Consider the following 26,299-nt stretch of genomic DNA (forward strand, 5'->3'; position numbering starts at 1 on the left):
CTGCAGCACTGCTGAAACATCAAATTAATTTGCAGTGTCTGGATGCCACACAAATTCCAAGTGGGAGCAGAAAATCCCATCAACAGACCAGTGGAAGGAAAAAGGACAAGTTCAAAATTTTGGGTGCAAGAGCCAAGTGCAGAAGCAGAATCAGTCAGAATCCTGCCTGAGGTGGCACAGGGAATGTGGGGGACTTTCCTGTAGGAAAAGGAGAAGTGGCCTCATTTTGTAATTGAATTTTTGCAGGGCTCCATGTCAGATGTGCAGCATTCCTGCCTGGATAACTCCTGGATTTGTGTGTCTGCAGCTCCACAGCATCAAAATATTAACAGTTCAAAAGGCATCACTTCCCTCTCCCTCTCTGGCAGGTGAAATTCATTTTTTATTTACAGGGAAAGGGAACCATTTCCTGAAGGCCAGGACTTTTCGAAGTGGCTCTCAGAAATGAGAGCTGTCACTGACCCTGAGCAGGAGTTTACTTTCCCTTCCCGGGTTTGTTCAGTCAGTCAGGAACAAGCACCAACCTCACTGCTCCTGCTGACCAGGGCTTTTTGTGTTTTTTTAACATGGAACTGAGGAAAATACACAACTGTGCTGCAGTCACCAAAAAAATACAACACAAAACTATTGAAACATCATTTGTATGACTCTTGGGGAATGCCAGCTTGAGTCATGTGGGAACCCTTCCAGCCCTGCCATTCCGTGATTCCATGATAATGAGGGGGATTCATTTCTTTCATGATTTGCACACAAAATAAAATTCCTGCATTGGCTGGAAACGCAGTAAAAAAAATATTGCCATGGAGTAAAAGCTCCTGGCAACAACTGGAAAAAGAGCTGTAAGGAACAGCAAATGGTGTGATGGAATCATGGAATCATGGAATCCCAGACTGGTTTGGGTTGGAAAGGACCTCAAAGCCCATCCAATTTCACCCCCTGCTATGGCAGGAACACCTTCCACTGTCCCAGGCTGCTCCAAACCCCAATGTCCAGCCTGGCCTTGGGCACTGCCAGGGATCCAGGGGCAGCCCCAGCTGCTCTGGGCACCCTGTGCCAGGGCCTGCCCACCCTCATTTATTAACAATCATTAATGAACAACTGTATAATATATTCCCTCACTAACTCTGCTAAACACTGTGCAATTAATTTGTCAAATGAAACTGTCTGCAGCCATCAGACCCTTAAAAATTATATTGGTTTTTTCTAATGCGGTATGACTAAATCTAAAATAGAAGGTATTTTACATAAATAAATAGCTAAATTATTGAATATGCCTTTGAAAAACATCCAAGTTAGGCCAGTGACAAAACAATCCAGTTTTTAAGGCTACAGCATCTATGAAATCATTAATTAAGCAGTTACAGGCTCAAAGGTACAGCCTTTGACAGGTGAACAGCACGAGGCAGGCGAGGCGAGTGTGCTGTGCCAAAACCCCTGAACTCATCCTGAGAACACAGGGAAGATAAATGCAACTCATTTCCTGAACACAAGCACGTAAATGACACCTTATTTGTTGATCATAAGGAGTGATTTGTAAAGTTCAAGCACCAAAATATGCAAATTGGCACCATGCTCGACATGCAAAGGAGCAAATGGATCCTGGAGATCTCATCCTCACACGGCTTCTGCCTAGCTCTGGAAAAACTCACTGTGAGGAGGTCAAAAAGTGCAGCACAAGCACCTGGGCACTGAAAGCAGGAAATTTAGGAAATTTAGGTGGTAGAAATTTAGGAAAATGCCAGCTTGATACAAAAATAGAGAAACCATTTGGGCTGTTCAAAGTGCTGTAGTGGCCTCCTTGAGCGGCATGGATCTGATGTGGAGTTTGTGCTCTGACAGGGGCTTGCCCAGCTCCTGGCAGGCAGGAGCATCCATGAGGATGCTTCTTCCAGGAACTGGACTTCCATGATCCTTGTGGATCCCTTCCTGCTCAGGATATTCTATGAGAATTCCAGTGATGTTATCATTAATATTTGCAGAAAGTTAAAGAAAATGCAAAACCACCCCACCTTTGCAAGTGGGAAAAGACCAGGATTTTGGGTTCAGAATTATCTTTTCATAGCCCAGTTCCACCCACATGGGGCAATTATCTTCTCTCCTTTAAGGCTGTGTAAATGAATCAACAGGATCAGCTAACACAAGTATGCTCAGCAATCAGGACTGGGCCTTAAATCGCTCCATAACCTCCTCCAGTTGATTTTCCTACATTGCTTCAAGTGGCTCTAAGGAAGGAACCTCATTATTAAATTAACATGAGGGTGGGGAGGCCCTGATTTCCCAGAGCAGCTGGGGCTGCCCCTGGATCCCTGGAAGTGCCCAAGGCCAGCTGGACATTGGGGCTGGGAGCAGCCTGGGACACTGGGAGGTGTCCCTGCCCATGGAAAAGGGTGGGACTGGATTATGCTGAAGGTCTGTTCCAACCCAAACTATTCCATAATTCTATATAAGAGAATACAAATACTGTATTAAGTAACTTTTTTGGGTTTTTTTTTCCTTGCAATTGGGCCATTTTATTGAAAGATATTTAAATAAAGGATTCATAATAGTCTTGCAAATCTTGTGAGCAGAAAATCCCAGAGAATACAAACCCAGCACTCAGGACTGGCCCACTCCCAGCAGGATTTCTGATCCCAAACATGACACTGAGTCAGTAACAAGCAGTCCACCAGCTTTCTACTTTGATTTGCCCACAGCTCCTCACATTAGGGACCCTCCAGCCAGCCCCAGTTGCTGCCTAATTAGGGTAATGACTTTCCATCAATCCTGACGTGCCACAGTGTCTCATGCAACACTAGTTTTTGCCATATTTTGCATGTAAAAATGAATTTAAAACTGAGAAATGAGTGGCATTTCACAGGATGCACTTTGCCACAGAGAGGCAGAAAATATCCCTGTGGCTGTGCTTGCTCCCATCCTCCAGGAACCTGACAAGACCCACAGTGCCAGAAAGGAGGAATAATTTGCAGAGCTGGCTAAAACCAAAAAGCAGAAAGACCAGCAGGGTCAAACACATCCCTTGTCATAACAGGGGAACCCAAAAGTGCCCCAGTCCAAGGAGAGAGATCCTTTAATCCAAAATATGTACAAGTGCAGCAGAACCCTTTAAAACTTCAAACTGAGACGATTTGGTATCTCTGACACATTTCCAGAGGTGGGGAAAGCCACCACAACTGCCATTCAGTGGCTTCAAGAAAATCATTAATCAGGGAGAATCAGTGGGACTCAAAAATTAAGACAGCAAAATTTATGGGCTGAAAGAACATGGCTCCTATCAAAGGAGATGGCTCCTACCAAAATATATGAAATATATGAAAATACATCATGACCCTGGGTCTTGATTTACTATAAAAATATCCTAAAACAGAACTGTAGAGGATTATAAATAAATTAGTGAAAAAGCTCAAATTCCATTAAATGGGAATAATTTTTTCCCCATTTTTACTCTTATATATTCTTTTCTCCTCCTTCGAGTTGAGAGCCATTTGTTCTTTCCAATTAATTGATGATTTTTACCTGAAAATAAAGTAAAAAACACCCCTCTGCAACATGATAACCATCCTCCACTGATGGTGTAATTTTTAGTCATAAAAAAAGGCAAAGCAGAGCTGGGGGAACCGAAATGACTCTGGAATGATGCTGACATCACCGAGTTGAACAATACATTTCAACAGCATCCTCACAGGCCTTCGCTTCAGCCAAGTGACATGCTGCTAATTAAGATGGTAATGAAGACACAGAGCCAGCCACAGCAGCCTGGGCTCCTCATGGAGCTCCCAGCTCTGGAATTTGGCTGCAGTTTGGAAAGCACAGTTAAGATACCGGGGGTTAGGAGAGCCCTTAGGCACAAAGCACAGAAATCTGTGAGGAAGCTCCGTGGGCAGAGGAATCTCGGAGCGCTCAGAGCTCTGTGAGGCGCTCCAGGGTTGCCATAGAGACTCACCAGGTTCGTTTGACCGACCACAAGGAGTGAACACAAAACATTCCGACCCTCAACGCACCGAACGCCTGAGGCATAACCCGTGGAAGATTCCATCGCTCCCTGTTGTCTTCAGGAAGTTGTGGATGAAATCTGGGGATGATGTCTGGGGATGATGTCTGGAGAGCAGCTCTCCACAGCTCATTTCTTGTCACACTGAGCCCTTCCATGTCTTCTGGAAGGTTCACACTGAAGAAGTCAAAAAGATGGGTCTCGGCTGATCGAGCTTTTAAGATCGGCTTAATTTCTGGAATAATCAACCCAATGACTTCAAATCTGTGAGGGAATTAGAAGAAAAAGTCCTTCTATCACTACAAAGACAGAAAAAAATGCCCTAAAGCCCAAAATTGCTCTGTACTCCAACCCCAGAGTGATGTTCGATGTTCAGCTGTGCCATTTTTTCAGTCACCAAGGTCCATCCTCACCTCGGTTGTTCTCACCAGCCATGGCCTGTTGGGGTAGGGCAGTGAGCTCAGCTTGTTTCCTTAAAGAAAAAAGTCCTGCCATGCTGCTTCACTCTCAAGAAGAAATTTAAATATCGTGAAACATTCTGTCAGACTGATAAAAGGCGTATCTTTGACATTTTTCCAATCTTTCCCCAAACTCTTTCAACATTTAAGCAGACAGCTCATCAATGACATTCTGCATAAATGCTCCATGGTTAGAAGTAATTTTTCATGAGGAATCTCTAAAGTGCCAGACTCTCTGATAAGTTAAATTTTGATTTTCTTTATATGACAAATGGTTAATAGTTGTCTTAGAGCTTTTCTGCACTATGACTTTTATCTCTGTTTTATTACGGTAATAATAACATCTAATATACTCTCTCATATCTGTCTTGTTCTTTCTTAAGGTCAAAATTATATCCAGAGTTAAAAGCAGCAAGAGATTTCTCCCTTTCTTCCTCTCGGTATTTTCAGGGAATAAATTACCATAAACAGGCAAATAATAGCAAATTAGGAAACCTAAATGTGATACCCATACTTTAATATGTGCTGGGCAATCAGAAACCCGAGTATTGGGATGTCATTCCAACGGGGAATTTTCAGGCTTGCAAGTTAATTAGATGCTATTAGGTCAGGCTATTTAATTGCCTTCCTTGCCAATAACCTGTGGAGAAAAAGAAAAATATTAGTTCCTCTTCTTGTCTTTGGGCAGATTTCTCTTGTTGGTGTTTTACGGGATTTGTTCCCTTCAGGTTCACCAGTGGTAACCCCAAGGCTCCTTCAAAGGCACAGATGGTTTTTAGGGAGCAGAGGAGCAGCAGGTGACACGTCCTGCTCCTTGGAAGGTCCATTCCAGGTGTGGGGATGGAGATGGGGATGGAGATGGGGATGGAGATGGGGATGGGGATGGGGATGGGATGGGATGGGATGGGATGGGATGGGATGGGATGGGATGGAGACACAGCTCCCACAACCTCAGGGTAGCATCAACCCAATCCCAGGGCTCAGGACAGGCTGGTTTATAAATTAATGAACTTATTTATAATCAACTTATTTATTTAGACACAGCTGCATCTGAGTAGCCACATTTCCTAATGGATAGGTTCTCTTTATGGCAATGATTTCATGGTTAAAAGGAGTTTAATTGCTTCAATAAATGCCAAAATAAAATTCATTTATTCAGTAAATCTAGTGAAATCTGGTTTCTAGTTTGAACTAGAATCAGAACTGGCTAAATGGAGTTTGGCTGCTCCAAACAGTGGTTGCTGAGCTCAGGGATGGTTCTCACAGCTCAAAACCAGGGAATCATCACTGGAAATTTATGTCTAAAGCCTCCAGAGGCAGATACAAGTTAGAGCAAAGTAAGGAAAAAAAATCCTTATGGATTCAGGGATTCTGCATGTCCTCTCCCTCAGCCTCTCCAGCTATGGAAACCACCCTTTTCTGCCCCAAAACTCTTCCCAAGTCCATCAGCCATGACACTGCTTACTCAAGACAGCTCAATGAAGGCAGCTTCTTATTTTTTGGATGGAGAAATTGAGTAGAAATTATTTGTTTGAAGTCCCAGACTGAATTACTCACAAAGGCCAAGACCGGCCAGAGCATTCCCAACTTCCCAACTTGCTCCTCAATCCCCAGACAAAGCATCACTCTTCCCACCCTCTGAACTCTTATCTTTTCTCTTTCTGTTAGTTTAGCCAAGAAACATAGAAAAGAAATTAATAAAAATTTTTTTTTTGCAGCATCCTGAATCCCTGTTCTCCAGAAAGGAATAAAATTAATGGCAGCACATTAATTACGCTGCAGGCTGGCATCCCTACAGTTGTTCTTATTCTCCTCTTTTTACTGAAAGAAGACATTTTCTGCCACATTTCCAGTTCCTGTCAGCATAAAAATTAATGTGCCCAGCAATGGCACCCTCAGATCCTTATTTCCTGACAGAGATCACTGAGGTCACTCTCTGTTCTCTCCAAAATAAAGCCACCTTTAGAGTTCAGAGATGAGTTCAGCATTGCAGGGTGAGTTTTCTGTGGGTGGCGAAGGTGAGATCAACCCTGCAGTGACGGAACTCCTGAAAGGCAGCTGGATAATCTACATTTTCCAGGCTTGCTCTGGATTTAGGTGATTTAGGTGACTTATGGCTCTGGGTGGCCTCCTCATCCCATTGTTTTGTCCATGCAGATCCCTCCAGCTGGAGTGGCCTGTCAGGGAATGGCTAAATCATAAACAATGGGATTTTTCCAGCAGCCAATTTTTCTTTCATTCCTTATTTTCAACAAAAGGGGATGAAGGTCTGTGGGAGCAGGACACCAGCTCTGCATCCCTCTGGAACGTGCCTTGCTCAAAGGCAAATGCCAAAACACTGAATGAGTTACTCTCACTCCTGCACAATAAAGGAAGGGGAAAAGCCTGATTTTCCAAGCTCCATGAAGAGTTCTGTTGGCTTAAAGACAACCTTGCTCATCCCAGGTTACCAAGGCAGGAATGTATTTGATTATGTAGGAAAATGTTAACAAAAATGGATCTGAACACCCAAACAAAGGTAAATATGAACTTGTATGGGTTTTTTGCTTTCCTGAAAGATGATTTGGGTGGGGATATGAGCAGGACAGAGCCACAGCAGGCAGCTGCACTGGGACAAAACACCTCCATCCCCACAGCCATGCAGAATGGATTCATGGAATCATGGAATCATGGGATCATGGGATCATAGGATCACAGACTGGTTTGGGTGGGAAGGGACCTTAAAGCCCATCCAGTGCCACCCCTACCATGGGCAGGGACACCTTTCACTGTCCCAGGCTGCTCCCAGCCCCAATGTCCAGCCTGGCCTTGGACACTTCCAGGGATCCAGGGGCAGCCCCAGCTGCTCTGGACAATCCATGCACCTGGGACATGTGTTTGCTTCTGTCACTGCCCAGGAGTCATTGCCAGCCCTTCACTTGCAGTGCAGTTCTGCTCCTTGGGCAGTGCTGGACAGAGCTGGAGAGTGTTTGGGATGGAAAATTTTCAGGACATCTGCCATGGCTGAAATCCCAGCAGCCAGGAGTGACACGGGGCAGTGCCTGGCTGCAGTGGAACCCCTCGTGTCACCACGGAGCCATCCTGGGCTTGCTCCCATCTGACAGTACCCAAGGATAATAAATATCCAGCACATTCCTTGGGCATTTTTCATGGTTCCTAGGATTCCATGGCTCCTAGGATTCCATGGTTCCTGGATTCCATGGTTTCTGGGATTCCATGGTTCCTACAATTCCATGGTGCCTGGGTTCCATGGTTCCTAGGATTCCATGGTGCCTGGGTTCCATGGTTCCTGGGTTCCATGGTTCCTAGGTTCCATGGTTCCTGGATTCCATGGTGCCTGGGTTCCATGGTTCCTAGGATTCCATGGTTCCTGGGTTCCATGGTTCCTGGGTTCCATGGTTCCTGGATTCCATGGTTCCTGGGTTCCATGGTTCCTGGATTCCATGGTGCCTGGGTTCCATGGTTCCTGGTTTCCATGGTTCCTGGATTCCATGGTTCCTGGATTCCATGGTTCCTGGGTTCCATGGTTCCTAAGGTTCCATGGTTCCTAGGTCCCATGGTTCCTGGGATCCCATGGTTCCTAGGATTCCATGGTTCCTGGGTTCCATGGTTCCTGGTTTCCATGGTTCCTAAGTTCCGTGGTTCCTAGGATCCCATGGTTCCCGGTTCCATGGTTCCTGGGTTCCATGGTTCCCGGTTCCATGGTTCCTGGGTTCCATGGTTCCTAGGATTCCATGGTTCCTGGGATCCCATGGTTCCCGGTTCCATGGTTCCTGGGTTCCATGGTTCCCACGCGACTCAGCAACCTCAAGACTACCCCAAAGGAACTCAGGTGTTTAAGTGACTTTAAAACCCAGGATGTGTTAAACTTTTCAGCTGGGACAAAACCAGGCAGGAATGTGTTTCACCTCCTTGGATCAGCCAGAAATCATCCAGAAAAACCCACTGTCCCACCAGCACAGCTCCATGTTGGGGTCACTTCACCCCATGGGCTCAAGGGGGGCATCATAAAGGTGATGACACCAAACCATCTCATTGTAGGGTTAACAATGCTCTCCTGAGCTACGATATTTACCAGGGAAATATTAGAAAACATCCACATAGTGATTTATTATAATTAATACCGTAGCTTTAACTGCAAGAGGCATTGCAGGGACACTCTGCCACGTTTTCAAGCCAAGGGCACAGCTTGTTACGCTCAGGGGACACAGCCACAGGTAGAACTCACATGTGTGTAACTCAGCAGGTAGCCTTTCCTCCATACCACATTTACATATTTCATATCAAATGACTTTCTCTTTTTTTTTTTTCTAACAGGAAATTAAAAAAAAATCCCAGATTTGGCACATTTCATCAACTGGGGGTTGCCTACCTAAGTCAATTAATTGAGGCACAGGGAGTGGTGCTGATACCCTGCCTTAGAGTGATTTCCCAGGATTCTTCTGGATATGAGATGAGACATCTCCAGAGATTATTTCCTGCCAAAGTCATTTTAAATAACTATATTAAAAAGCCAGTGGGAGTTACAAGTAGGGCCTGATTCTGTTTTTCACTGCTGGCCCTTCATATCTTTCGAAACCTGAAATGAAATGCACTTTAAGTCTGTATTAAAACTACCAGTTGTCTTCAAGTAAATGTGACTTGGGACGGGAAAGCACAGGAATGCCTCGTGTCTGGCAGAGAGGAGGGATTTTGGGAATAATATCCTCCGTCCTCCCGCCAGGCTGCGTGCACACAACTCCTCAAAGCACGGGATTACCTTTGTATTAATCAAAAAGCAACTTGATGAAATCTGTAGCTTGACAAAGGAGGGGAATTAAGCAAATGAAAACATTCATTTCGAGACAAAACTTTATGCTACTGTAACTTTGGGATCAAAGCCCTTCCTGAGCGCTCCCATCTGCTCCGCTTGGCTCGCGGCGCTTGGAAATCGACATCTGGTGATGCGCTGGGGACACGGGGACTCTGTCAGAGGTGGCTTTGTCAGAGAAAAGCATCAAACAGACTCGAAGCAACGACTGAAACATCAGATATCAAAATCTGGGCCGGGTTTTGGGACACTTGCTCAGGACTTTGCCCTTCGGAAGGAAGTTTTTTTAATTCCCGCTCCGACGCCGTTGCGGAAGGACCTTTTGTGGAGAGGGAACTCCGGGAGAGGCTTCCCAAGAGCCAGCTCCTCATCCCTGCCCGCCTTGGAGAGGCAGCTGCTCAGCAGCACCAGGCACAAATCCGATTTCCCATACAGCTGGCAGGTCAAATAAAAAGGATTTCTGCTCTGGAGATTAAAGGCAAACAAACAAACAAGGAGGAAAGAAAAAGAGATAAGAGAAGGTAAAATTATGGATTTGTGTATTTGCCAGGACTTGTTCAGGATACAAAGCAAAGTAGAAACACAAAAGCAATTTATGCTTTGAATGACAAGGATGAGCTGTTATTTTCTAAGGATTTATCGTGTTCAAAATCCGATTTTTTCATAGTTTTGGATACATTTCTGATCTAAAATACTGATACAATTATGTTTAGGGTATGATATGAATTGTTTTCTGTGATGCTGACCAGCTGTGACACTGTTTCCTTGGAACAACATGGGTGTTTATTGCTGGAAAATGAGATTTTTTCAGGGAAAAATTAAATACCAGCTTGTGTGAACTTCTGAGGCTTAAATTACAGGTAAGAGAAAACAAAAATACCTGTAAAGCTGAACTTTGGAGGAGGCTTTCCAGTAGTTATGACTCGTTATGGAAGTAGTTAGAAGTTTAATAATGACAAAGTAATAATGAGAATTTTAAAAAGTCTGGATAAAAATCCAGGGGTTTGCCCACATTCCTTTTACTTCCACTTTGTAGGATAAAAATGCCAACTACATAAAAACTTTGACATATTTCAACAACTCTTAAAACAAACCGCATTTAATTACTGATGAATTGTAAAATATAAACATTTCCTGGCATGTCTATGGTTGCTCTGTGCAACTTTCATCATATTCTGATTTCCCAGCTGATTTTCCGTCTAAAAGCAATATTCTGCCATCTCTAAAAATTCCATGCAAAGTCATAGGATTAACCCCTGGAATTGCTGGTAAAATTGCCATGAAATTCAGTAGGATTTGTTTTAATTCAGTGTTTTATTGCTCTTATTTAATACTGGTTATTACTTCAATTTTTTTTTTGTTTCAGGACTTTTTCTGCATCCAACACTTTCTGCCACTGACAAGGGGTTTCCCAGACTGAACTTTCTCCCTAACAAGAAAAAACGCTTTTTGCAAGAGAAAAACCAAAAAATCCAAAAACCAGGCAGAGAAATTCCTATTTTGAATTTTTAGCTGCTATTTCACTGGATTTACTGAATAAATGACTTTTATTTTGACATTTATTGAAGCAATTAAACTCCTTTTAACCACGACATCGTTGCCATAAAGAGAACCCATCCACTAGGAAATGTGGCTACTCAGATCCAGCTGTGTCTAAATAAATAAGTTGATTATAAATAAGTTAATTAACTGATAAACTAGCTAGCAATAAGTGCAATGAATACATATCTATCTAATTGCACCTATTTAAGATATGCAAGGAATTCCGATGAAATGGAGAGGGGATTTGTGTTTTTCTCTCTTCCATCCAGGATTCCGGCTCCCCACACTCCACATTAAATATGCACTGGGTTGCTCACATGATTATTTCAGAGGCTTGCATATTTTATAATAACTCCAGGAAAAATTAGGCCATGCTCCAGGAAAATGAGGTAATAATATTTAACCAATAGCTTTAATACAAGAAACTCCTTCATTTTATATATATAAAAAAAAAAGCCAAAAACATAGCAGCAAAGAAGCGATCAAACAAACAAAATGAATTTAAATAAAGGAGTAATTTAAGAGGAATGGAACAGATCTGGGAGGAAATAGGGAATGGGACTTACCATGGAAGGTCCAACTGGGTAACCCGAGCACACCAATGTCATGGAGATCCACAGAATGAAAACCAAGTTTAACCTGCATAGACTTCAAAGAAAAGCTGAGATTAATCAAAATTTGGACCAAAATCAAGCAAAATATGAGCAGAGAGCAACCCATGCACTGATTACCCCGCAGTGGCTTTACCTGCTCATTTTTTACCCAGCACTGTGTGTATGAACATGCAGCTCTACTACCAAATTCCTCACACATCCTTTCAGTTCTTCCTTAGGTGACCATTTTATACCAGAGTTCAGGAGGGAAAATGTCATCAAAGCTGATTTTATTCTGACTAATTGCTCCTTGTCTGGCCTTTTCTTCTTGCTAAAAGGGAAAATGGCAAGAACACGCTCAGCTGCCATTACCAACTCCGGGGATTTCATTTGAAGTGTCCTACTAAATGTCTCTCAAGTGGCTTTATTGTTACCTCTGTGTCACCACTGCAAATCTGGACAGAGGGGTAAGGATTTCAAAAATACATCTCAAGAGTTTGTTACCACTTCCAATAGATCAGGCGGAGACCTTGCAAAGCCTGGCATCGAGGGAGAAACATTTAAAGTGCATTTTAAGTAGAAAGTTCCTCAAAGAGTTTTACTATACTCAAAACAGCCACAATATAGAGAAAAATATGTGGATTTTTAAAAATTTTTCTCCTCCCAGCATTATTTTTTTACGTGCTTAGCTCTTAATACACCGAATTAAGTTTTTTTCTTACAATTAAAATTCTTTGGCCATTAATTTCTACTCTGCAGCCGTATCTCAGCCCACATTGAGTTTAGTCAACACAAACTTCTACAAACTCTCTTAATCTCCAGCAACACAGCAAGTGTTTCATGTCTAAAAGCATCATTTGTTGCTGCTACAAATTTAATGGTGCAGTATTTTAGGGGATTCTGTGGTTTATTTATCCAGAGGGGTGTGAAAGTGCTGCGTCCCACAAGGTTGGACAGCACAGGGGAGGGAATGCTGAAAAACATTAAATTCCATTTATTTTTTCTCAGAATGAGCACCACATCCACAAAAATGTGCTGGGTTAATGGTTGGACTCATGGATCTGAGAGCTTTTCCAACTTTAACAATTCCAGGATTCTAATGAAAACACTGAGAATTGTTTTTGGACAGCCACAGAGTGCTGTCAGTGCATGTCAGGCATGCACACAGTGAGTCAGAAACCCCAAATGTTGCATTTGGTTTGGTGTTTACACTAAAAAATCAATGTATAGGGACTCCAGAATGGACCTTTGTGTGAGTCTTCAGGGAGACCTGAGCTGTTATAAATGATGTCAAATTTCACTGCAATTTTTCAGATAATTTTGACGATCTGAAAGGTCTTTTCCAACCATAATGATTCCATGATGCTGTGATTCAGTCTCAAGTGTATTTCATTCCAGGAGACAGAACAGCTGTGAGAAGAAATCCAGTGGCATGGAAGAGCCTTTAAACCAGAACCCCTGATGTGATCTCAGGTTGTGGTTGACCATTTTTCCCTCGTCATGGTGGTGCTGATCATGTCGTGGTTGACAAAATCCAACAACTCTTTTTAAATGACTTTTTACAAGAAGTGCTTGTGGTTGCTGGTGAAGCTCTTCAGGACTGTCCAGGCCCACGAGGGCTGTGGAAACGAGGCTGAAATTTGCCTCATTTAAAGCCTGCAGAGAGCAATCCCTTTATAAAGCCATCAGGAGAACAGTTGACTATTTGCATATTCAGCCTGAGTCCTCTTATTCAGGGAGCAAATCCTCTCCTTGAATGGAACCTCCCATTCCCACTCGTCCAGGACCTCTAACTCCAAAGATAAGAGGATTAGGCCGTGTTCCTGCTGCAAAGAAAAGCACTTTGGGATGGATTCTGCCTGAGCACAGCTTAGCTCAGCTCTCATTGTGTCTGCATGTAGTCCTGCTCCGTTTTAATCCCAAATTAACCTTCACACAACACTTTTTGTGGAAGGTGAGGGGCCAGAACAGGCTGGTGATTAAAGCTCAGGGTTTCCAGGTTCAGCCTGAGACTCTCTGGGTAAACTGTGGGGAATTATTGAGTCAATTTTTTTAAATCATGGGGTTTTTGAGGCCCAGGTGACCTCCCACTGGGCCTGGTCACTCCCTCCTATGCTCACCTTTCTCACATCCCTCTACGAGACGTTTTGACCAGGTGAGCAATCACAAACTGCTTTGAAACTGAAGAACCCAGGATCATGGAATAGTTTAGGCTGGAAAAGCTCTCTAAGATTGAGTCCAACCATTCCCCAGCACTGCCAAGGCCACCACTGCCCCATGTCTCCAAGTGCCACATCCACAGGGCTTTAAATCCCTCCAGGGATTGGAACTCTACCTCTGCCAGGGTTGGACAGCCCTTGTTGGGAAGAAATGTTCCCAATATCCAACATGAACCTCCTCTGGTGATGCAGATGGCACCAAGGCAAGAGTCAACTGAGACATCACCACCCCAGAACGGGGCCCAAGGGCTTTGCTCACCCCTCAGACACAGAAAGGTATTTCCTGAATATTCAAACCCTCCCATTTGCTTCTCACTTCTTAGAGTTTACTTTTCCCAGCTTTTCAGGATGCAGTTTAACACAACACAACACAACACATCACACCTGTGATTTGCATGCAAGAAGCATAGATGTAGATTTAGATCCATTCAAGATATTCCCACTTCAGGTTTGGAGGAATCAGGTTGAACAGCACAAGTGGCAATTGACATTTCTGTCTCCTGCTCTGTCTGCTGAGCACCCAGGCAGAGGCTCTGCTCCCGGGCTGGGTTCACTGGCAGCTATCAGAGGTCAAATGAATCATTAAGAACCACAGTAAAACCTCCCAGCATCCATAAAATTTGTATTTTCTGAGAATAAATCAGCAGCAATATCAGTGGCAATATCACCTCTTCCCTCCTGCCTGCCCTGTTGGAGGGACGCTGTATTGAACCTTGTTCCTCCTTTCCTTTGTTTCCCCCAAAAGTCATATGGAACAACACAAAACTCGCTGTTAAGCCTGTAAAACCTTGCAAATTATTGAGGTTCATAGGCCTGTAAGCTTCAGGACATGGTATTTCCCCCTCCTCCTTGACCCCCGCAGTCAATCCAAAGTGTTTAAACTGGCATCGTGTGACTTTGCTAAGGGATCATAACAAAAAAATCAATGAACACACCACAACCTGTCCATTGGCATAACCCCAAACGCTGTAAAACCATGGCTCCTGATAAAGGCAAGGTTCAAAATCTCCTTGTTTCCTTCTGGGATGCTCCCAGTGAAACCTCAGCATGGCTTTTCTGGAGAAAGCTGCCAGGATATTTTGTTCCAAGTTCAATATATTTTTTTTCTTGCTTTCAGGAGTTTCAAGAAACCCAAGAGCCAGCATGGTTTGCTTTCAGACCACTGCAAGGTGCAAGCTGGAAATCAATCATGCTCCCAGCACATAAACCTGCTTCTGACTCAGTGATAATAGAAAATCCCAGCAAGACACAAAGAGAGAAGAAACACAGAAAGCAGAAAGTTCATTCCTTGAGTCAGTCCCTCGGTGCTCTCACTGCAAGGGGAGACAACCAAACCCTTCACCTGCCCCATGAGATCTCATCTCCAGGGGCACAAAGGAGCTGCAGAGCTGCTGTGGATACACCTGACATATTCTGGGCATTTCCTTGCCATGGGTGCCTCCAATCCCCTTAAACTTGGGTATCATGAGGTGCTCCATCCCTGGCAGTGCCCAAGGCCAGGCTGGATGGGGCTTGGAGCCACCTGGGACAGTGGAAGGTGTCCCTGCCCATGGCAGGGGTGGCACTGGATGAGCTTTAAGGTTCATCCCAACCCAACCCATTCCAGGCTTCTCTGATCCAGAAGGAGCACGGCCCTGGCTTACAGAGGTAAGGGGCTCTAAAACCAAATGATGCAGCTTGGGGGAAGCTCAGCTCCTGCCCCTCTCCTGCCCTCGGACCTTTGGGCAGTGCCTGCCCATCTCCACTGCCCCACAAGCAGCTGGCACTCGTGCCTAGGGCGGGGTCTGTCCCCTGTGTCATTTACCTGGCTCCTGAGCCACCCAGGGGTTTGCACAGAGCTCTCTGGGGAGGATGCAACAATCTCATCAAAGGTCAGGGGCACATTTTCTAGGACCACTGAGGCCTGTGCTGGCTGCTGTGGATAACCAGCTCTGTGCTCCTGTTTCAGCCTCAGAGGTTCTCCAGAAGGACAGAGCTGTTTATTGAATTCCTTTCTGGCTGCCAGCACTGCCGCCCGCAGAGCGAAGTCCTGTTAAGTGAGACACTGCTCGAGCTCCTTGCAGGCAGGGACAGCTCCTCTGCTGAGCCCTGGCAGCGTGCCCTGGCTGAAAGATGCGTGGCTCCTTTTTAAAAGGCAGTTTTTAATGCAATTCCACTCAGACACCGCTCCCCTCGCAGCCTGAGCCAGCAGCTGTTCAGGCTCCAGCCAGGCCCCCTCTGACGCACAGGTTTGATCTGTGAGAGAAGGAAAATCAAAAGGCATTAAAAGCAGAGCAGCACTGCCAGTCCTGCCCCCCTCCACAGCTTTGGTTTTCCTGGATGGATGCTCAGCAGGCAGGAGGGGAGCAGTGAGGGCTGCCAGGGTATGGAAGGAACAGGATTTGTGGACACTGTGAACCTCAGGATCTTCATTGCCACCTGGTTTCAGAGCACTCCTGCATCACTGGGGCTGTGCACGTCACTGTCATGGCAAAGGGGATGAAGCTGCAGTTGGATCCTCCCATGCCAGGGGGAAAAATTAGCTCCAAAATCCCATTTTTGGTCCTACGTCACACAGGAACCGTCGGCTGTGTCACAGTCACCATCCCCAGGATTTTAAACCCTAAATCGTCATCTCTAAATATATAAATTCCTTTTCCTTGTTACAGTCAGAGCTGGTGTGGGCAGAAGCAGCATGAGTTCTTTATCCCACTCCCCAGCACGTGTCCCAAACTGAAGCCAAGGTGGTGATGGAAAAAGTCATCGCTGCCCACATCCCACAGCGTGTGGCACTCCCAGGCCCTGTGCCAGGCCACAGACGGCCACACAACCCCTGCTGATGTCACCCAACCCTGCTGATGTCACCCAACCCTGCTGATGTCACCCAATCCTGCTGATGATGTCACCTAACCCTGCTGATGATGTCACCCAACCCTGCTGATGTCACCACACTCGGGCTGGAGCCAACGTGAAGAGGCAGGAACGAAGCTTTTTGGCCAAAACATACTAAAACACGGCAGGAAGTGTTTCTAATTTATGGATCCCTTGCTTTTTTTGTCAGGTTCCTTAGCACGCTTTCAGAAAAACAATCTGCACGAAGTGCAGCGTGAAAAACAAGCTCTCCCTGCACCACCACCAAGCCCTCTGAGAATTTATCTGGAGGTAAAAGAAAAGAAAAGAAAGAGCAGAGCAGACAGAAGTTGCTCAAACCATTAAGAGGAGGCTGAGCAGCAGAAAAGTGGAGGTAATTAACATTTTTGCTACGCTGATCTGTGCGTGCCAACGTAATTTATGCGCTCAGAAATCTCTCAAATAGATCCTGCAGGAAGTGGCTGCTGAAGAAAAGATGTCAGTGCTGAGCTAAAAAGACACCTGTCAAAGCCAACCCCAAATTCCTGCTCAGATGCAACAAAGATCTCGGTGATCTGAGAAAGGCTGAACAGTTGTTGAAGGAGAAGCCAGAAAGAGAAAAGAGCCTGGATAGACAAGAAAAGGCAAAGGGTTCTGAGGAGAGAGAGGAGAAAAGGATGTAGGAAAGCCTGATGTGACTTTTGGGGAAGAGATCAAACTTTAAAGGGATCAAACTTGAAAGGAGTCAAGGAAAGCTAACATAAATATTATAAATAGCAAGGAATAGGGAGAAAGAGCTGGGTGGCTTTGAAGGGCACAGTTTTTTATGGATTTTATTGCACTGTACCTCGAGGTTCTCCCAAGGATAAGGCTAAGGAAAGGAAAACATACCCAATATTTTCTATTGGGATAATCTGGCCCAAGCAAGTTTGCATTGTTCCCCTTCAGAATCCCAGCACAAACCTCTTTGTTTCTGCTCCCCAAATCCTTGGACGTCTCACCAACAGCATTGGGTCAGCTGGGAATGGGAAAAAGGGAGCAACGTAGGGAAAAGTCAGTCCTGGCAGCACAGGTAAGCCAAGGAATTATGCTGGGAGGCAAAAAGTGGGACACAAACCTGTGGATCCATAATAACTGCAAGGTCAGCGAGGGGCACGGAGGATGCTGAATGCTGCTCAGGATACTCAGAACCCACAGGCTGGACACAAAGGGGGAATTGCTCACCCCTGAGCAGTTTTTTGTGCAATTCAGAGTGACCTTTCCCTGGAAAACAGCTCAGGTGGGTGCAAAGCAGCTGCCAGGAGGCTCTTTATCCCTACAGACAGCTGGGTGAGGAGCAAAGGGACCCTCACTTGGCAGAGAATGATGAGCAAATCTCCAGCTCGCAACTCAGGGTGACTCCATTTCCTCCTGAGCAGGCAGCATTTGGGAGGGAGACATCTCAGCTCTTCCTCAAATTAGCTCTTGGCATTTCTGGAGAAGGGGAAGGTGCCAGCTTGAATTTGTGACACAAGACCTCAAGTACCTTTAGGAAATAAGTGGCTACATCTGGAACACCACTCATCATGTGGAGGAGGTGAGAGGACGCACCTTTTTTCCTCCCAAATGCAGTGTTTTCCATCTGTTCTCCCTGCTCTTTTAGCTCGCTGCCGTTTCCTTTCTACTCGGCTGTGCCGCTTAAATAAACAAGGATATTGGAGCCTCTTTAGAGGAGACTCCTTTCCTGCAAAAGGCTTTTGAGAAGAAGGATTCTCTCCATAATGACCCTCTAAACAGCAAAGGAAGGGAGCTGAGCCGCGGAGCCGAGCACGATGTGTTTAAAATCTGCCTGTAGGAAGATAAAATCAAACTGTGAGTCTGCCTCGCTCTGCAGGCTCTGGAAATGCCAGGTCTGGATCAATTCCTGGCGACTTTTGCCGCTTGTAAAGGTCCTCGAGCAGGAGAGAGGGAATGTGGCTGTCAAACAATTCCGTGCCTTTTGTCTGAACACGGCCGACCCAAGAGCTTCATTTCCCTTTGTGTTCTCTCCCTCTTCTAAAAGGCTTCATCCAAAAATATCCCACACCAAAAGGCAGGAGAAGTTTCCGTTTCCTCACTGAAAGCCTGTTGCAGCTGGCTGGATTTTTCTTGCTCTGTGCAAAAGGATTTCTTCGTGCCCAATTAGGTTTTAATGCCTGATACAACTCCTTCAAAAGTTAGAACTGCAAAGGGACTTTTAATGAGGTCAGAGAGTGACAGGAAAAGGGGGAAAGTAGGTTTAGGTTGGATATCGGGAAGGAATTGTTCCCTGGCAGGGTGGGCAGGCCCTGGCACAGGGTGCCCAGAGCAGCTGGGGCTGCCCCTGGATCCCTGGCAGTGCCCAAGGCCAGGCTGGACAGGGTTTGGAGCACCCTGGCACAATGGAAGGTGTTTGAGGCCCTTCCAACCCAACCCATTCCATGATGCGATGATTTTATGATTCTGTGATATCTGCCTCCCTTATCCTTCTATTATTTGCCTCAGTACTGGATTTGCAAACCTCATCTCTCCCCTCTCCACCCTCTGAGTTCCCCTTTTAGCATCAGGGTCTTCAAGGTTTTTGGAGGTAATCAACTGCCACTTCTTAATCAGGAGCACAGATTAATCTGAATAAACATGAAATCCAATATTAGAAAAGCTCATACAGCCCTGTTCTCTGGGGAACAGAAAAGGCCAGAGGTGCTGAGGGTCAGGATTGCTCCCTATGGCAGGACAGGGGATATTCTCCAGCTCCTCAGCTCAGACTTTCCCTGTTCCAGTCCCTCAGGAAGAGCACTGAAGGCACAGTACATGAAAAGGAGCAGCTCTCCATGCACTTGACACTGCTCTGACTGCCAGGAGTGAACGTGCAGTGCTCAAAAACGCAGTGACTCTTTGTTCCTTGCACAGCTCCTGCCTGCTGACAGCCCGGCCTTTCATTGGAGCAGGGACAGCTCAGCCTTTGAAACCCAATTCCCAGCTCAGGAGAGCACTGGAAAAATGACCGGATGGACTTCAGTATTGCACTCCTCAATAAAGGCTGAGCTGTGAGGGGTGAGCACGGACAGGGCAGCTCCTTCAAGGGGCTGAGGGCCTCGTTGGAAAAGCGGGAAACGCTCCCGGAATTAACGCTCCGTGGAAGCACCACTCACCTGAATGATTGGTGGCATCCAGGCTGTCTCTGGGTTTAGGTTTTCAGGGATAAAGGGATGCTTCTCCTGGTGTTTCATGAGCCATCCTCTGGCTCAGGGATCCCTGTCAGGGCTCCTGCCCTTCGGCATCGCCTCAGGAGGTGGGAGAAGCTCCAACTACCACAACGAATTATGAATGAGCAGCTGAGGAAGCACAGCTCCCACAGTTCCCGGTCCCTTCACCGCAGCAGGAATGACACGACCACATTACAGATAAGAGATCCCTTGAAACTCAAATAACCCCACAGTTCTCTGCCTTGCCAAACTCCATAACATCAGCAGCGCCTAAGCCAGCAGGACAGCAGCTAAAAATACTCAGCTCCAGATCATCCCAGGCTCCTGATGGAAGGGCAGAGTCCCTGACATGTGCTCCCTGCAAGTGTCACACCCCGGGGCACGGCTCTGCCACGGCCCCACGACTGCACACCCACGACAGGGCCAAGGGCCTCAGCACAAAGTTCTCCATTGCCCTGGCACGATTCACAGCTCAGCCCTGCTGTGGTTTCCTGGTGAATCTCAGGGTCTGTGTTTTCAGTGCCAGACTGCTCTTCAGCCCCATCAAGTCCCTTTGCAGTCCCTGTAGTTCACAGGCTGTAAATTGGCAATTTCTGAACCAAATGTCAGCGATGGGAAACACAGACCTGGATAACTTTGTGTTTCCCAGCGCTATTTCCCAACCTAGAGCCTCTCCCCAAACCCTGCCGACACTTTTGGGGTGGTGTAGGAAAAAGAGGGGCTGGGGAGGGACTTGGAAGAAGAGCAACTGTGTTCATGCAGAGTTCAGATTACCTGCTGTCCTTCTGTGCTCAGTCCCATTTTCTGCAAGAACAAACAGAGAACCAAAATCAAATGTATTTACTGTGCTTTTTTCTGCTGCATAAAGTGATGTTTTCATAGAATCCCAGAACGGTTTGGGTTGGAACAGACCTTAAACCTTACCCAGTGCCACCCCCTGCCATGGGCAGGGACACATTCCACCATCCCAGGGTGCTCCAACTTGGCCATGGACATTTCCAGGGATCCAGGGGCAGCCACAGCTTCTCTATGGGTTGGAACAGACCTTAAACCTTACCCAGTGCCACCCCCTGCCATGGGCAGGGACACATTCCACCATCCCAGGGTGCTCCAACTTGGCCATGGACATTTCCAGGGATCCAGGGGCAGCCACAGCTTCTCTATGCCAGGACCTTACCACCCTCACAGGGAAGAATTTCCTCCAATATCTAACCTAAACTACTGTTTTTCAGTTTAAAGCCATTCCCCCTTGTCCTGTCACTACCTGCCCTAATAAAAAAATCCCTCTCCAGCTCTCTTGCAGCCCTTTTAGGTACTGAAAGGCCACAAGAAGATCATCTCAGAGACTTCTCTTCTTCCCTTACTTTCAGCCATGTGGGGTTTTCTCTCTTTTCTCACTGCTGTTTCTCTGTAGGGAGGGGTAGCCCTGGTCCAGCTGCCCCTGAGCTGGGTTTCTCTGCATTCACAGCACCTACTCAGTCCTTGCCAGAAGGCTACATGTCCTGAGCAGTCAAATCCTCTTTATTCCAGACAATCTCAGCCCCGGGAACGACCTTAGCTCAGAGAGAACACATCCCAAAGTCATCCAAAGCATATTTGCTTCCGTAACCTCGGCGGAGCTCGGCGAGGCGCGGCTGCTCTGCGGGGCTGGCCAGGCAGGCCCCACTCCCTGCTGTGGATGAAGATGTTCCAGTTGCCTGGGAAACCATTCTTTGGGATCACTGAAACGTATTCCACACCTTTGCCTTCAGATCCACCATTAGCACTTTGTCTGGGAGAGAATCCTGACGCGAGAGGAACCTGCAGGAACCAAAGCACTCCTTTCACAGGGATAAATCCAACAGAAAGTCACTCACAGCCCAACAACAACCAGATCTGCCCCAAAAGAGGAAAGATCAGTCAGAGCATTTGAGCACCTCATCCCTCAGCTGAGGACATGAGGCTTAAATCCATTAGGATATTACCAGCAGGTGGAAGAATTGGCTGAGTAGAGATGAAGGAGCTGCAATCAAAGGAGATGGGATTATTCAAGGGCTCAGAGCATTTATTTAGATTAAATATTTGCAAACTGGGATATTTTTTGGCCTATTTGACGAAAGAATGCATTCAATACTTACAGCAGGAGCACCAGGTAGGACCTTAAAAACCATCTCGTTCCAACCCCCTGCCATGAAAATATGGTTGGGGCACCAGACTGATTTTAGAGGACAAAAATCCATAAAGAAAAGCAGGATATTGCTCCAAATGTCCTACTCCTGGCAGCAGTTTAGACAAGGAAAGCAGTATCATTTCACTGCTTGCTTACCTTCAATCAGAAAACAACACTGGGCTTTAATTCCTCCTGTGGGTGTAGTCAGCTCTTAAGTTGAAATCCAGGCTTTAATATCTTCTCCTCATAATTTAGGTCATGGGCAGGGAAGCAACGCAGGGAAATAGAGAGAAAATTCAGGCTTTGCAACAGATGCTCAAAAACTGCAGCTTGTGCTCGAGGCTCCCAGGGCACCGACCGCAGCCACTCCTCTGCTCAGAAAGCCTTGCAGCCAAAAAAGAGAGGCTGAAATCCCTGTGGGATTTATATCCCGAGTTACAAGGCCTTTGTAGGGTCTGTCTCCAATCCCTGAGGTCAGCAAGGAATGTTCTGGTCTTCCCTCTGAGTGCTCATCCCCCAGGGGCAGCTGGAAGAGCCGCAGGAGGAAGCGCTGGAGGTGCTGCACTCCCAGCTTCCTGCCCCTGGAAGGGTCAAAAAGAGACAAACAGGGATGTTAAAGGAATCATTGGGATCATCCAGTTCACGTGCATGGAAAAGTGGAAGAAATAAAGGGTTTAATGGAAAAGTGTCTCAACAGAAGGCGGGGAGAGCTGGGGGTGCTCAGCTGGGGAAGGGTCCAGAGATCTTCGAGCTCCTTCCAGGGCCTAAAGGGGTTCCAGGAGAGCTGGAGAGGGACTGGGGACAAGGCATGGAGGGACAGGACACAGGGAATGGCTTTAAGCTGAAGAAGGGGAGATTTAGATGGGATGTTGGGAAGGAATTGTTCCCTGGGAGGGTGGGCAGGCCCTGGCACAGGGTGCCCAGAGCAGCTGGGGCTGCCCCTGGATCCCTGGCAGTGCCCAAGGCCAGGCTGGACATTGGGGCTGGGAGCAGCCTGGCACAGTGGGAGGTGGATCTGGATGAGCTTTAAGGTCCCTCCAACCCAAACCAGTCCAGGATTCTGTGATTAAACAGCAAATTCCAGCGGGAGCAGTCTGGGAGAATCTTGTGCTGTTTTTTTCCAGTCTTACATTAAAAAAATCCAAACAAACCAAAACCCTTTCCCTGTTGTCTCTGACACAAATTCTGCAGTTCAGTGTTTCAGGGGGGTCCCGTTCACCCCCAGAATTCCGAATTCCACCCCTGCTCAGTGACTCTCTGCAGTTTATGGTGCTCACACTCATCTGAACACAATTACACTGCACAGGGCCATAAACTCCCCGTTCTGGGAGGTGGAAGCAGCTTCCTTCTCACATTTATTAAACCGTGTTTATACACATCCCTACTAATTTATATGGCACCTTCCTTGTTAAATAGAACAGAAAAATATAATCGAGTCTTCCATTCCCTATGGGGTTTTTTTGGGTTTTTTTTTATTGCCAACATAAACATGCATCAGTTTTTGAGCATCCAAAAGTCATCTGGAGCTTTAGATGTTCAGGGCAAGGCAGCCTTGGGGTTTTTGCTGGGTCACCATCAGAGGTTATTCCACCCAGCTGACACCAAACACTGCTAAAAACACACTCAGCTCCTTCCCGACTGCTCAAACAAAATTAAAATTCCAGGAAACTGCAGACAGTTGATTCCTAACATACATTTCAAGTGTAACTGCCTCGACTTTTTCCTTTATTATTTTCTTAATATTTCAGCTGTGTTTGGATGTGATTTGAGATTTTCAGAAAGTCAGTTTCTGGAGAAAATGTTAATAATGAATGAAGTGAAATTAATCCTACCACAGGTGGATGTGCCATGGATTTCAGTTTAGGAGAACACAGGATCTTCTGTGTCCTGTTACCAGCCAGCCTCTCTGTATTGGAAAGGGAGGGAAAAGGGAAGGAAAAGGGAAGGAAAAAAGAAAGAGGGAAGGGGGAAGGGAAGGGAAGGGAAGGGAAGGGAAGGGAAGGGAAAGGAAGGGAAGGGAAGGGAAGGGAAGGGAAGGGAAGGGAAGGGAAGGGAAGGGAAGGGAAGGGAAGGAAAAGGGAAGGAAAAGGGAAGGGAAGGGAAGGGGAAGGGGAGTTCCCTTTTGCCCATTTTCTCCTGGCTCAGCAGTGAATTCCAGGCAGTCTGACACCACCCAGCAGAGGCTGATGAAGCTGCTGCCAATGCCCTCAGCAGCAAACCAAAGGAACAGCTTCCAGGGGCTGGGATGGCAATTCCAACATCCCTGCTCCCACAGCCCCTTGGCTGTCAAATTAGCACTTGGAGGGACGGTGCCCTGCGAGGGGGAATTCTGTCGTGCAGGGGCCAAACCCACTGCCAGGGCTGGGAGCTGCATTCCTGCAGGGAGGGAATCCGTGCCCAGCAGCAGCCCTGGATATCCAACCTGCTCTGGGGGCTCATTAAAATGAACCCAAATAAACAAAATAAACCCAAATACAGCTCCGAGATATTATCACGGTGCAGCATTGCCAGGGATGCCACAAAACGACTGACATCCATTTTTTCCATCTGCTTAGGCACTCCAAGCCAACCATCCAGCACTGCCAAAGCAACTGCACCAAATCTAGACCCATGGCAAAAATCACTGCACCTGAACAGTCCCAGCAGAGCCCCCAAATTCACTTTTCCCTTCCTTTATTCCCTCCTGAAAGCAAAAGCTGCAACACTCTGTGAGAGCTCCGTGCCACCAGCAGAGAGGATGTCACCAGAAAGCTCCAGGAGAAGAGTTTTTCAATGCAGAGGAGAAAACTACTGTTTCCCCAGGAGTACCAAATCCCATGTCAAGGACAAAAAAAAAATTAAAATAAAATAGATCTGGACAGCAATTCTGTAGTTTCACCAGGAAATGTTTTGTGATGAAGCTGAGCAAGTAAACAGAATGTCAAGTACCCAGATAAAAGACTTTCACATACTGGACAAGCCAAAGGTGTTTTGTTGTTGTTTTTTTTTAATAGGTACTTTTTTTTTCCTGCAAATAAATGTCCCTACACATTTTTTAGGGAGAGCAATGCGCTGGAGCATCATGAAATAGTGGAGAAGTGCCCAACTCCAGGCAGCCAGGGTTAGCGGGTCAAAGACAGCAGGACTTTCCAGGATGAATTCTGGATAAAAACCCTAAAAAACCCCGCAGGTTTCCTTTACATCACATCAACTGCTCCCCTCTGCTGTTCTGCTGCATAGAAAGCAGAAAAATGCCTGGACTGAAACAACCCTGGAAATAAAAGGGTGATTCTGCTGCCTTGGGGGACGCTGCTGGAAAACTCTATGTGTTCTTTTGTCTGCCTTTGCCCCTGGAAAAATCCATCAGCACTTCAGGCTTTAGGGCTTTCTGGAATTATTTTATTCTGTGTTAAGTGCAAAACATGAATCAATATTTATGGTGCACTGTGTCTTGCCCCAAAAAAGGATTTAAATTTGGTAGCCACAGAGACCATATGTTGCAGATCATGGAGCAGATTTCCCTTTGTGGAATCACTGAGAGCTTCAGGAATCTTTGGACAAGCCTGGGACAATATCCAGTTGTAAATGAAGTGCCTCAATTATTTGAGATTATCATTTCAAACAGGGTCTCTGTATTATGGAGCCCTTGGTTATTTGCTTCTAAGCCTGGGTGATTTATCCTGCACTCCAGGATTTATTTTGCAATGGTTCACATCTCTTAGCAGGGCCCACATTTATTTTCATAATTAGGATCGTTGCAATGTTTTGATTTGGTTGGTGACATTTGCATCTCATTACACGGAACTTCTCTGTGCCAGTACAAGTGTATTTCATCCAGCCCTGTCCTGGGGGAGCAGAGAACTGGAAAAACACTCCCACAAAGGCTTCAGCTCCTCAGTTTCTATAATCAGATGTCCTCAGACAAGCAATTCCAACTAATTCCTACAACAGGCCCCACAAAGGGCTCCATTTGTCTGCAGCAAGCAGGTCCTGACCATTCCCATCCATCCCTTTCCATCCCTAATGCATTCCCCTGCCCACAGAAATGGGGATGGACGTATTTTGAGTCTGAGGCTGCAGCTAGAGAAGTGTGAATTAAAGGAATTACCTTGGAAAGAAGAGGTTTTCAGTCTTCTTCTCTCGTGGAACAGAGAGCAGGCAGCTGCTGTGACAGGAGCTGTGACAGGCTGGGAGCTCGGGACTCTCAAGGTGATGTTTAGTTGGATGCAGGTTCAATGATGATGGAAAATTCCAGGATTTCAGCAACTGGACTTTCACTGTCTGTCAAATAATTTAAGAGAAATCATTACAAGGGCAAAGTCAGTTAGAAAAAGCACTGACACAGAAAAACATCCCCAGATGAGACATTTGCCCCCAGCATGGGTAAAGCATGTGGCAGCGACATCCTTTAAAATATGGTTCTGGGATTTGCAGCAACTGGATTTCCATTTCTTCAGGCGGTTTATCATTATCAGCAGCCCAAGCACAAGACTAAATGCACTAATTCCAACAAGCAAGAATGGTGCAAA

At 46.1% G+C, this 26,299-nt stretch overlaps 1 protein-coding gene across 12 annotated transcripts in view; it reads right to left on the reverse strand.

Annotated features, from left to right (window-relative positions):
• NPS (neuropeptide S) overlaps positions 1-26,047 on the reverse strand; it is a 40,682-nt gene extending 14,635 nt beyond the window's left edge. For 6 of the 12 annotated variants that reach the window (XR_004241545.1, XR_004241544.1, XR_004241541.1 and 3 more), the window contains exons 1-3: positions 11,365-11,448; positions 4,961-5,086; positions 3,941-4,252 (exon numbers count right to left, since the gene is read on the reverse strand). Coding sequence is in view for 3 of the 12 variants with exons in the window: in XM_032116283.1 (XP_031972174.1) it covers positions 9,512-9,721; positions 11,365-11,446; positions 13,995-14,038 (336 nt within the window). In the remaining 9 variants the exon portion in view is untranslated. Of the gene's footprint in view, positions 1-3,940; positions 4,253-4,960; positions 5,087-8,242; positions 9,722-11,364; positions 11,449-13,994; positions 14,171-15,414; positions 16,412-19,588; positions 19,957-21,947; positions 22,373-25,878 lie in introns of those variants that run through there. The other 6 variants (XR_004241547.1, XR_004241543.1, XR_004241542.1 and 3 more) reach the window with 4 other exon arrangements.
• Positions 26,048-26,299: the final 252 nt, after the last annotated feature.

Source organism: Corvus moneduloides, chromosome 8 (assembly GCF_009650955.1).
Source record: "Corvus moneduloides isolate bCorMon1 chromosome 8, bCorMon1.pri, whole genome shotgun sequence".
Taxonomy (NCBI): domain Eukaryota; kingdom Metazoa; phylum Chordata; class Aves; order Passeriformes; family Corvidae; genus Corvus; species Corvus moneduloides.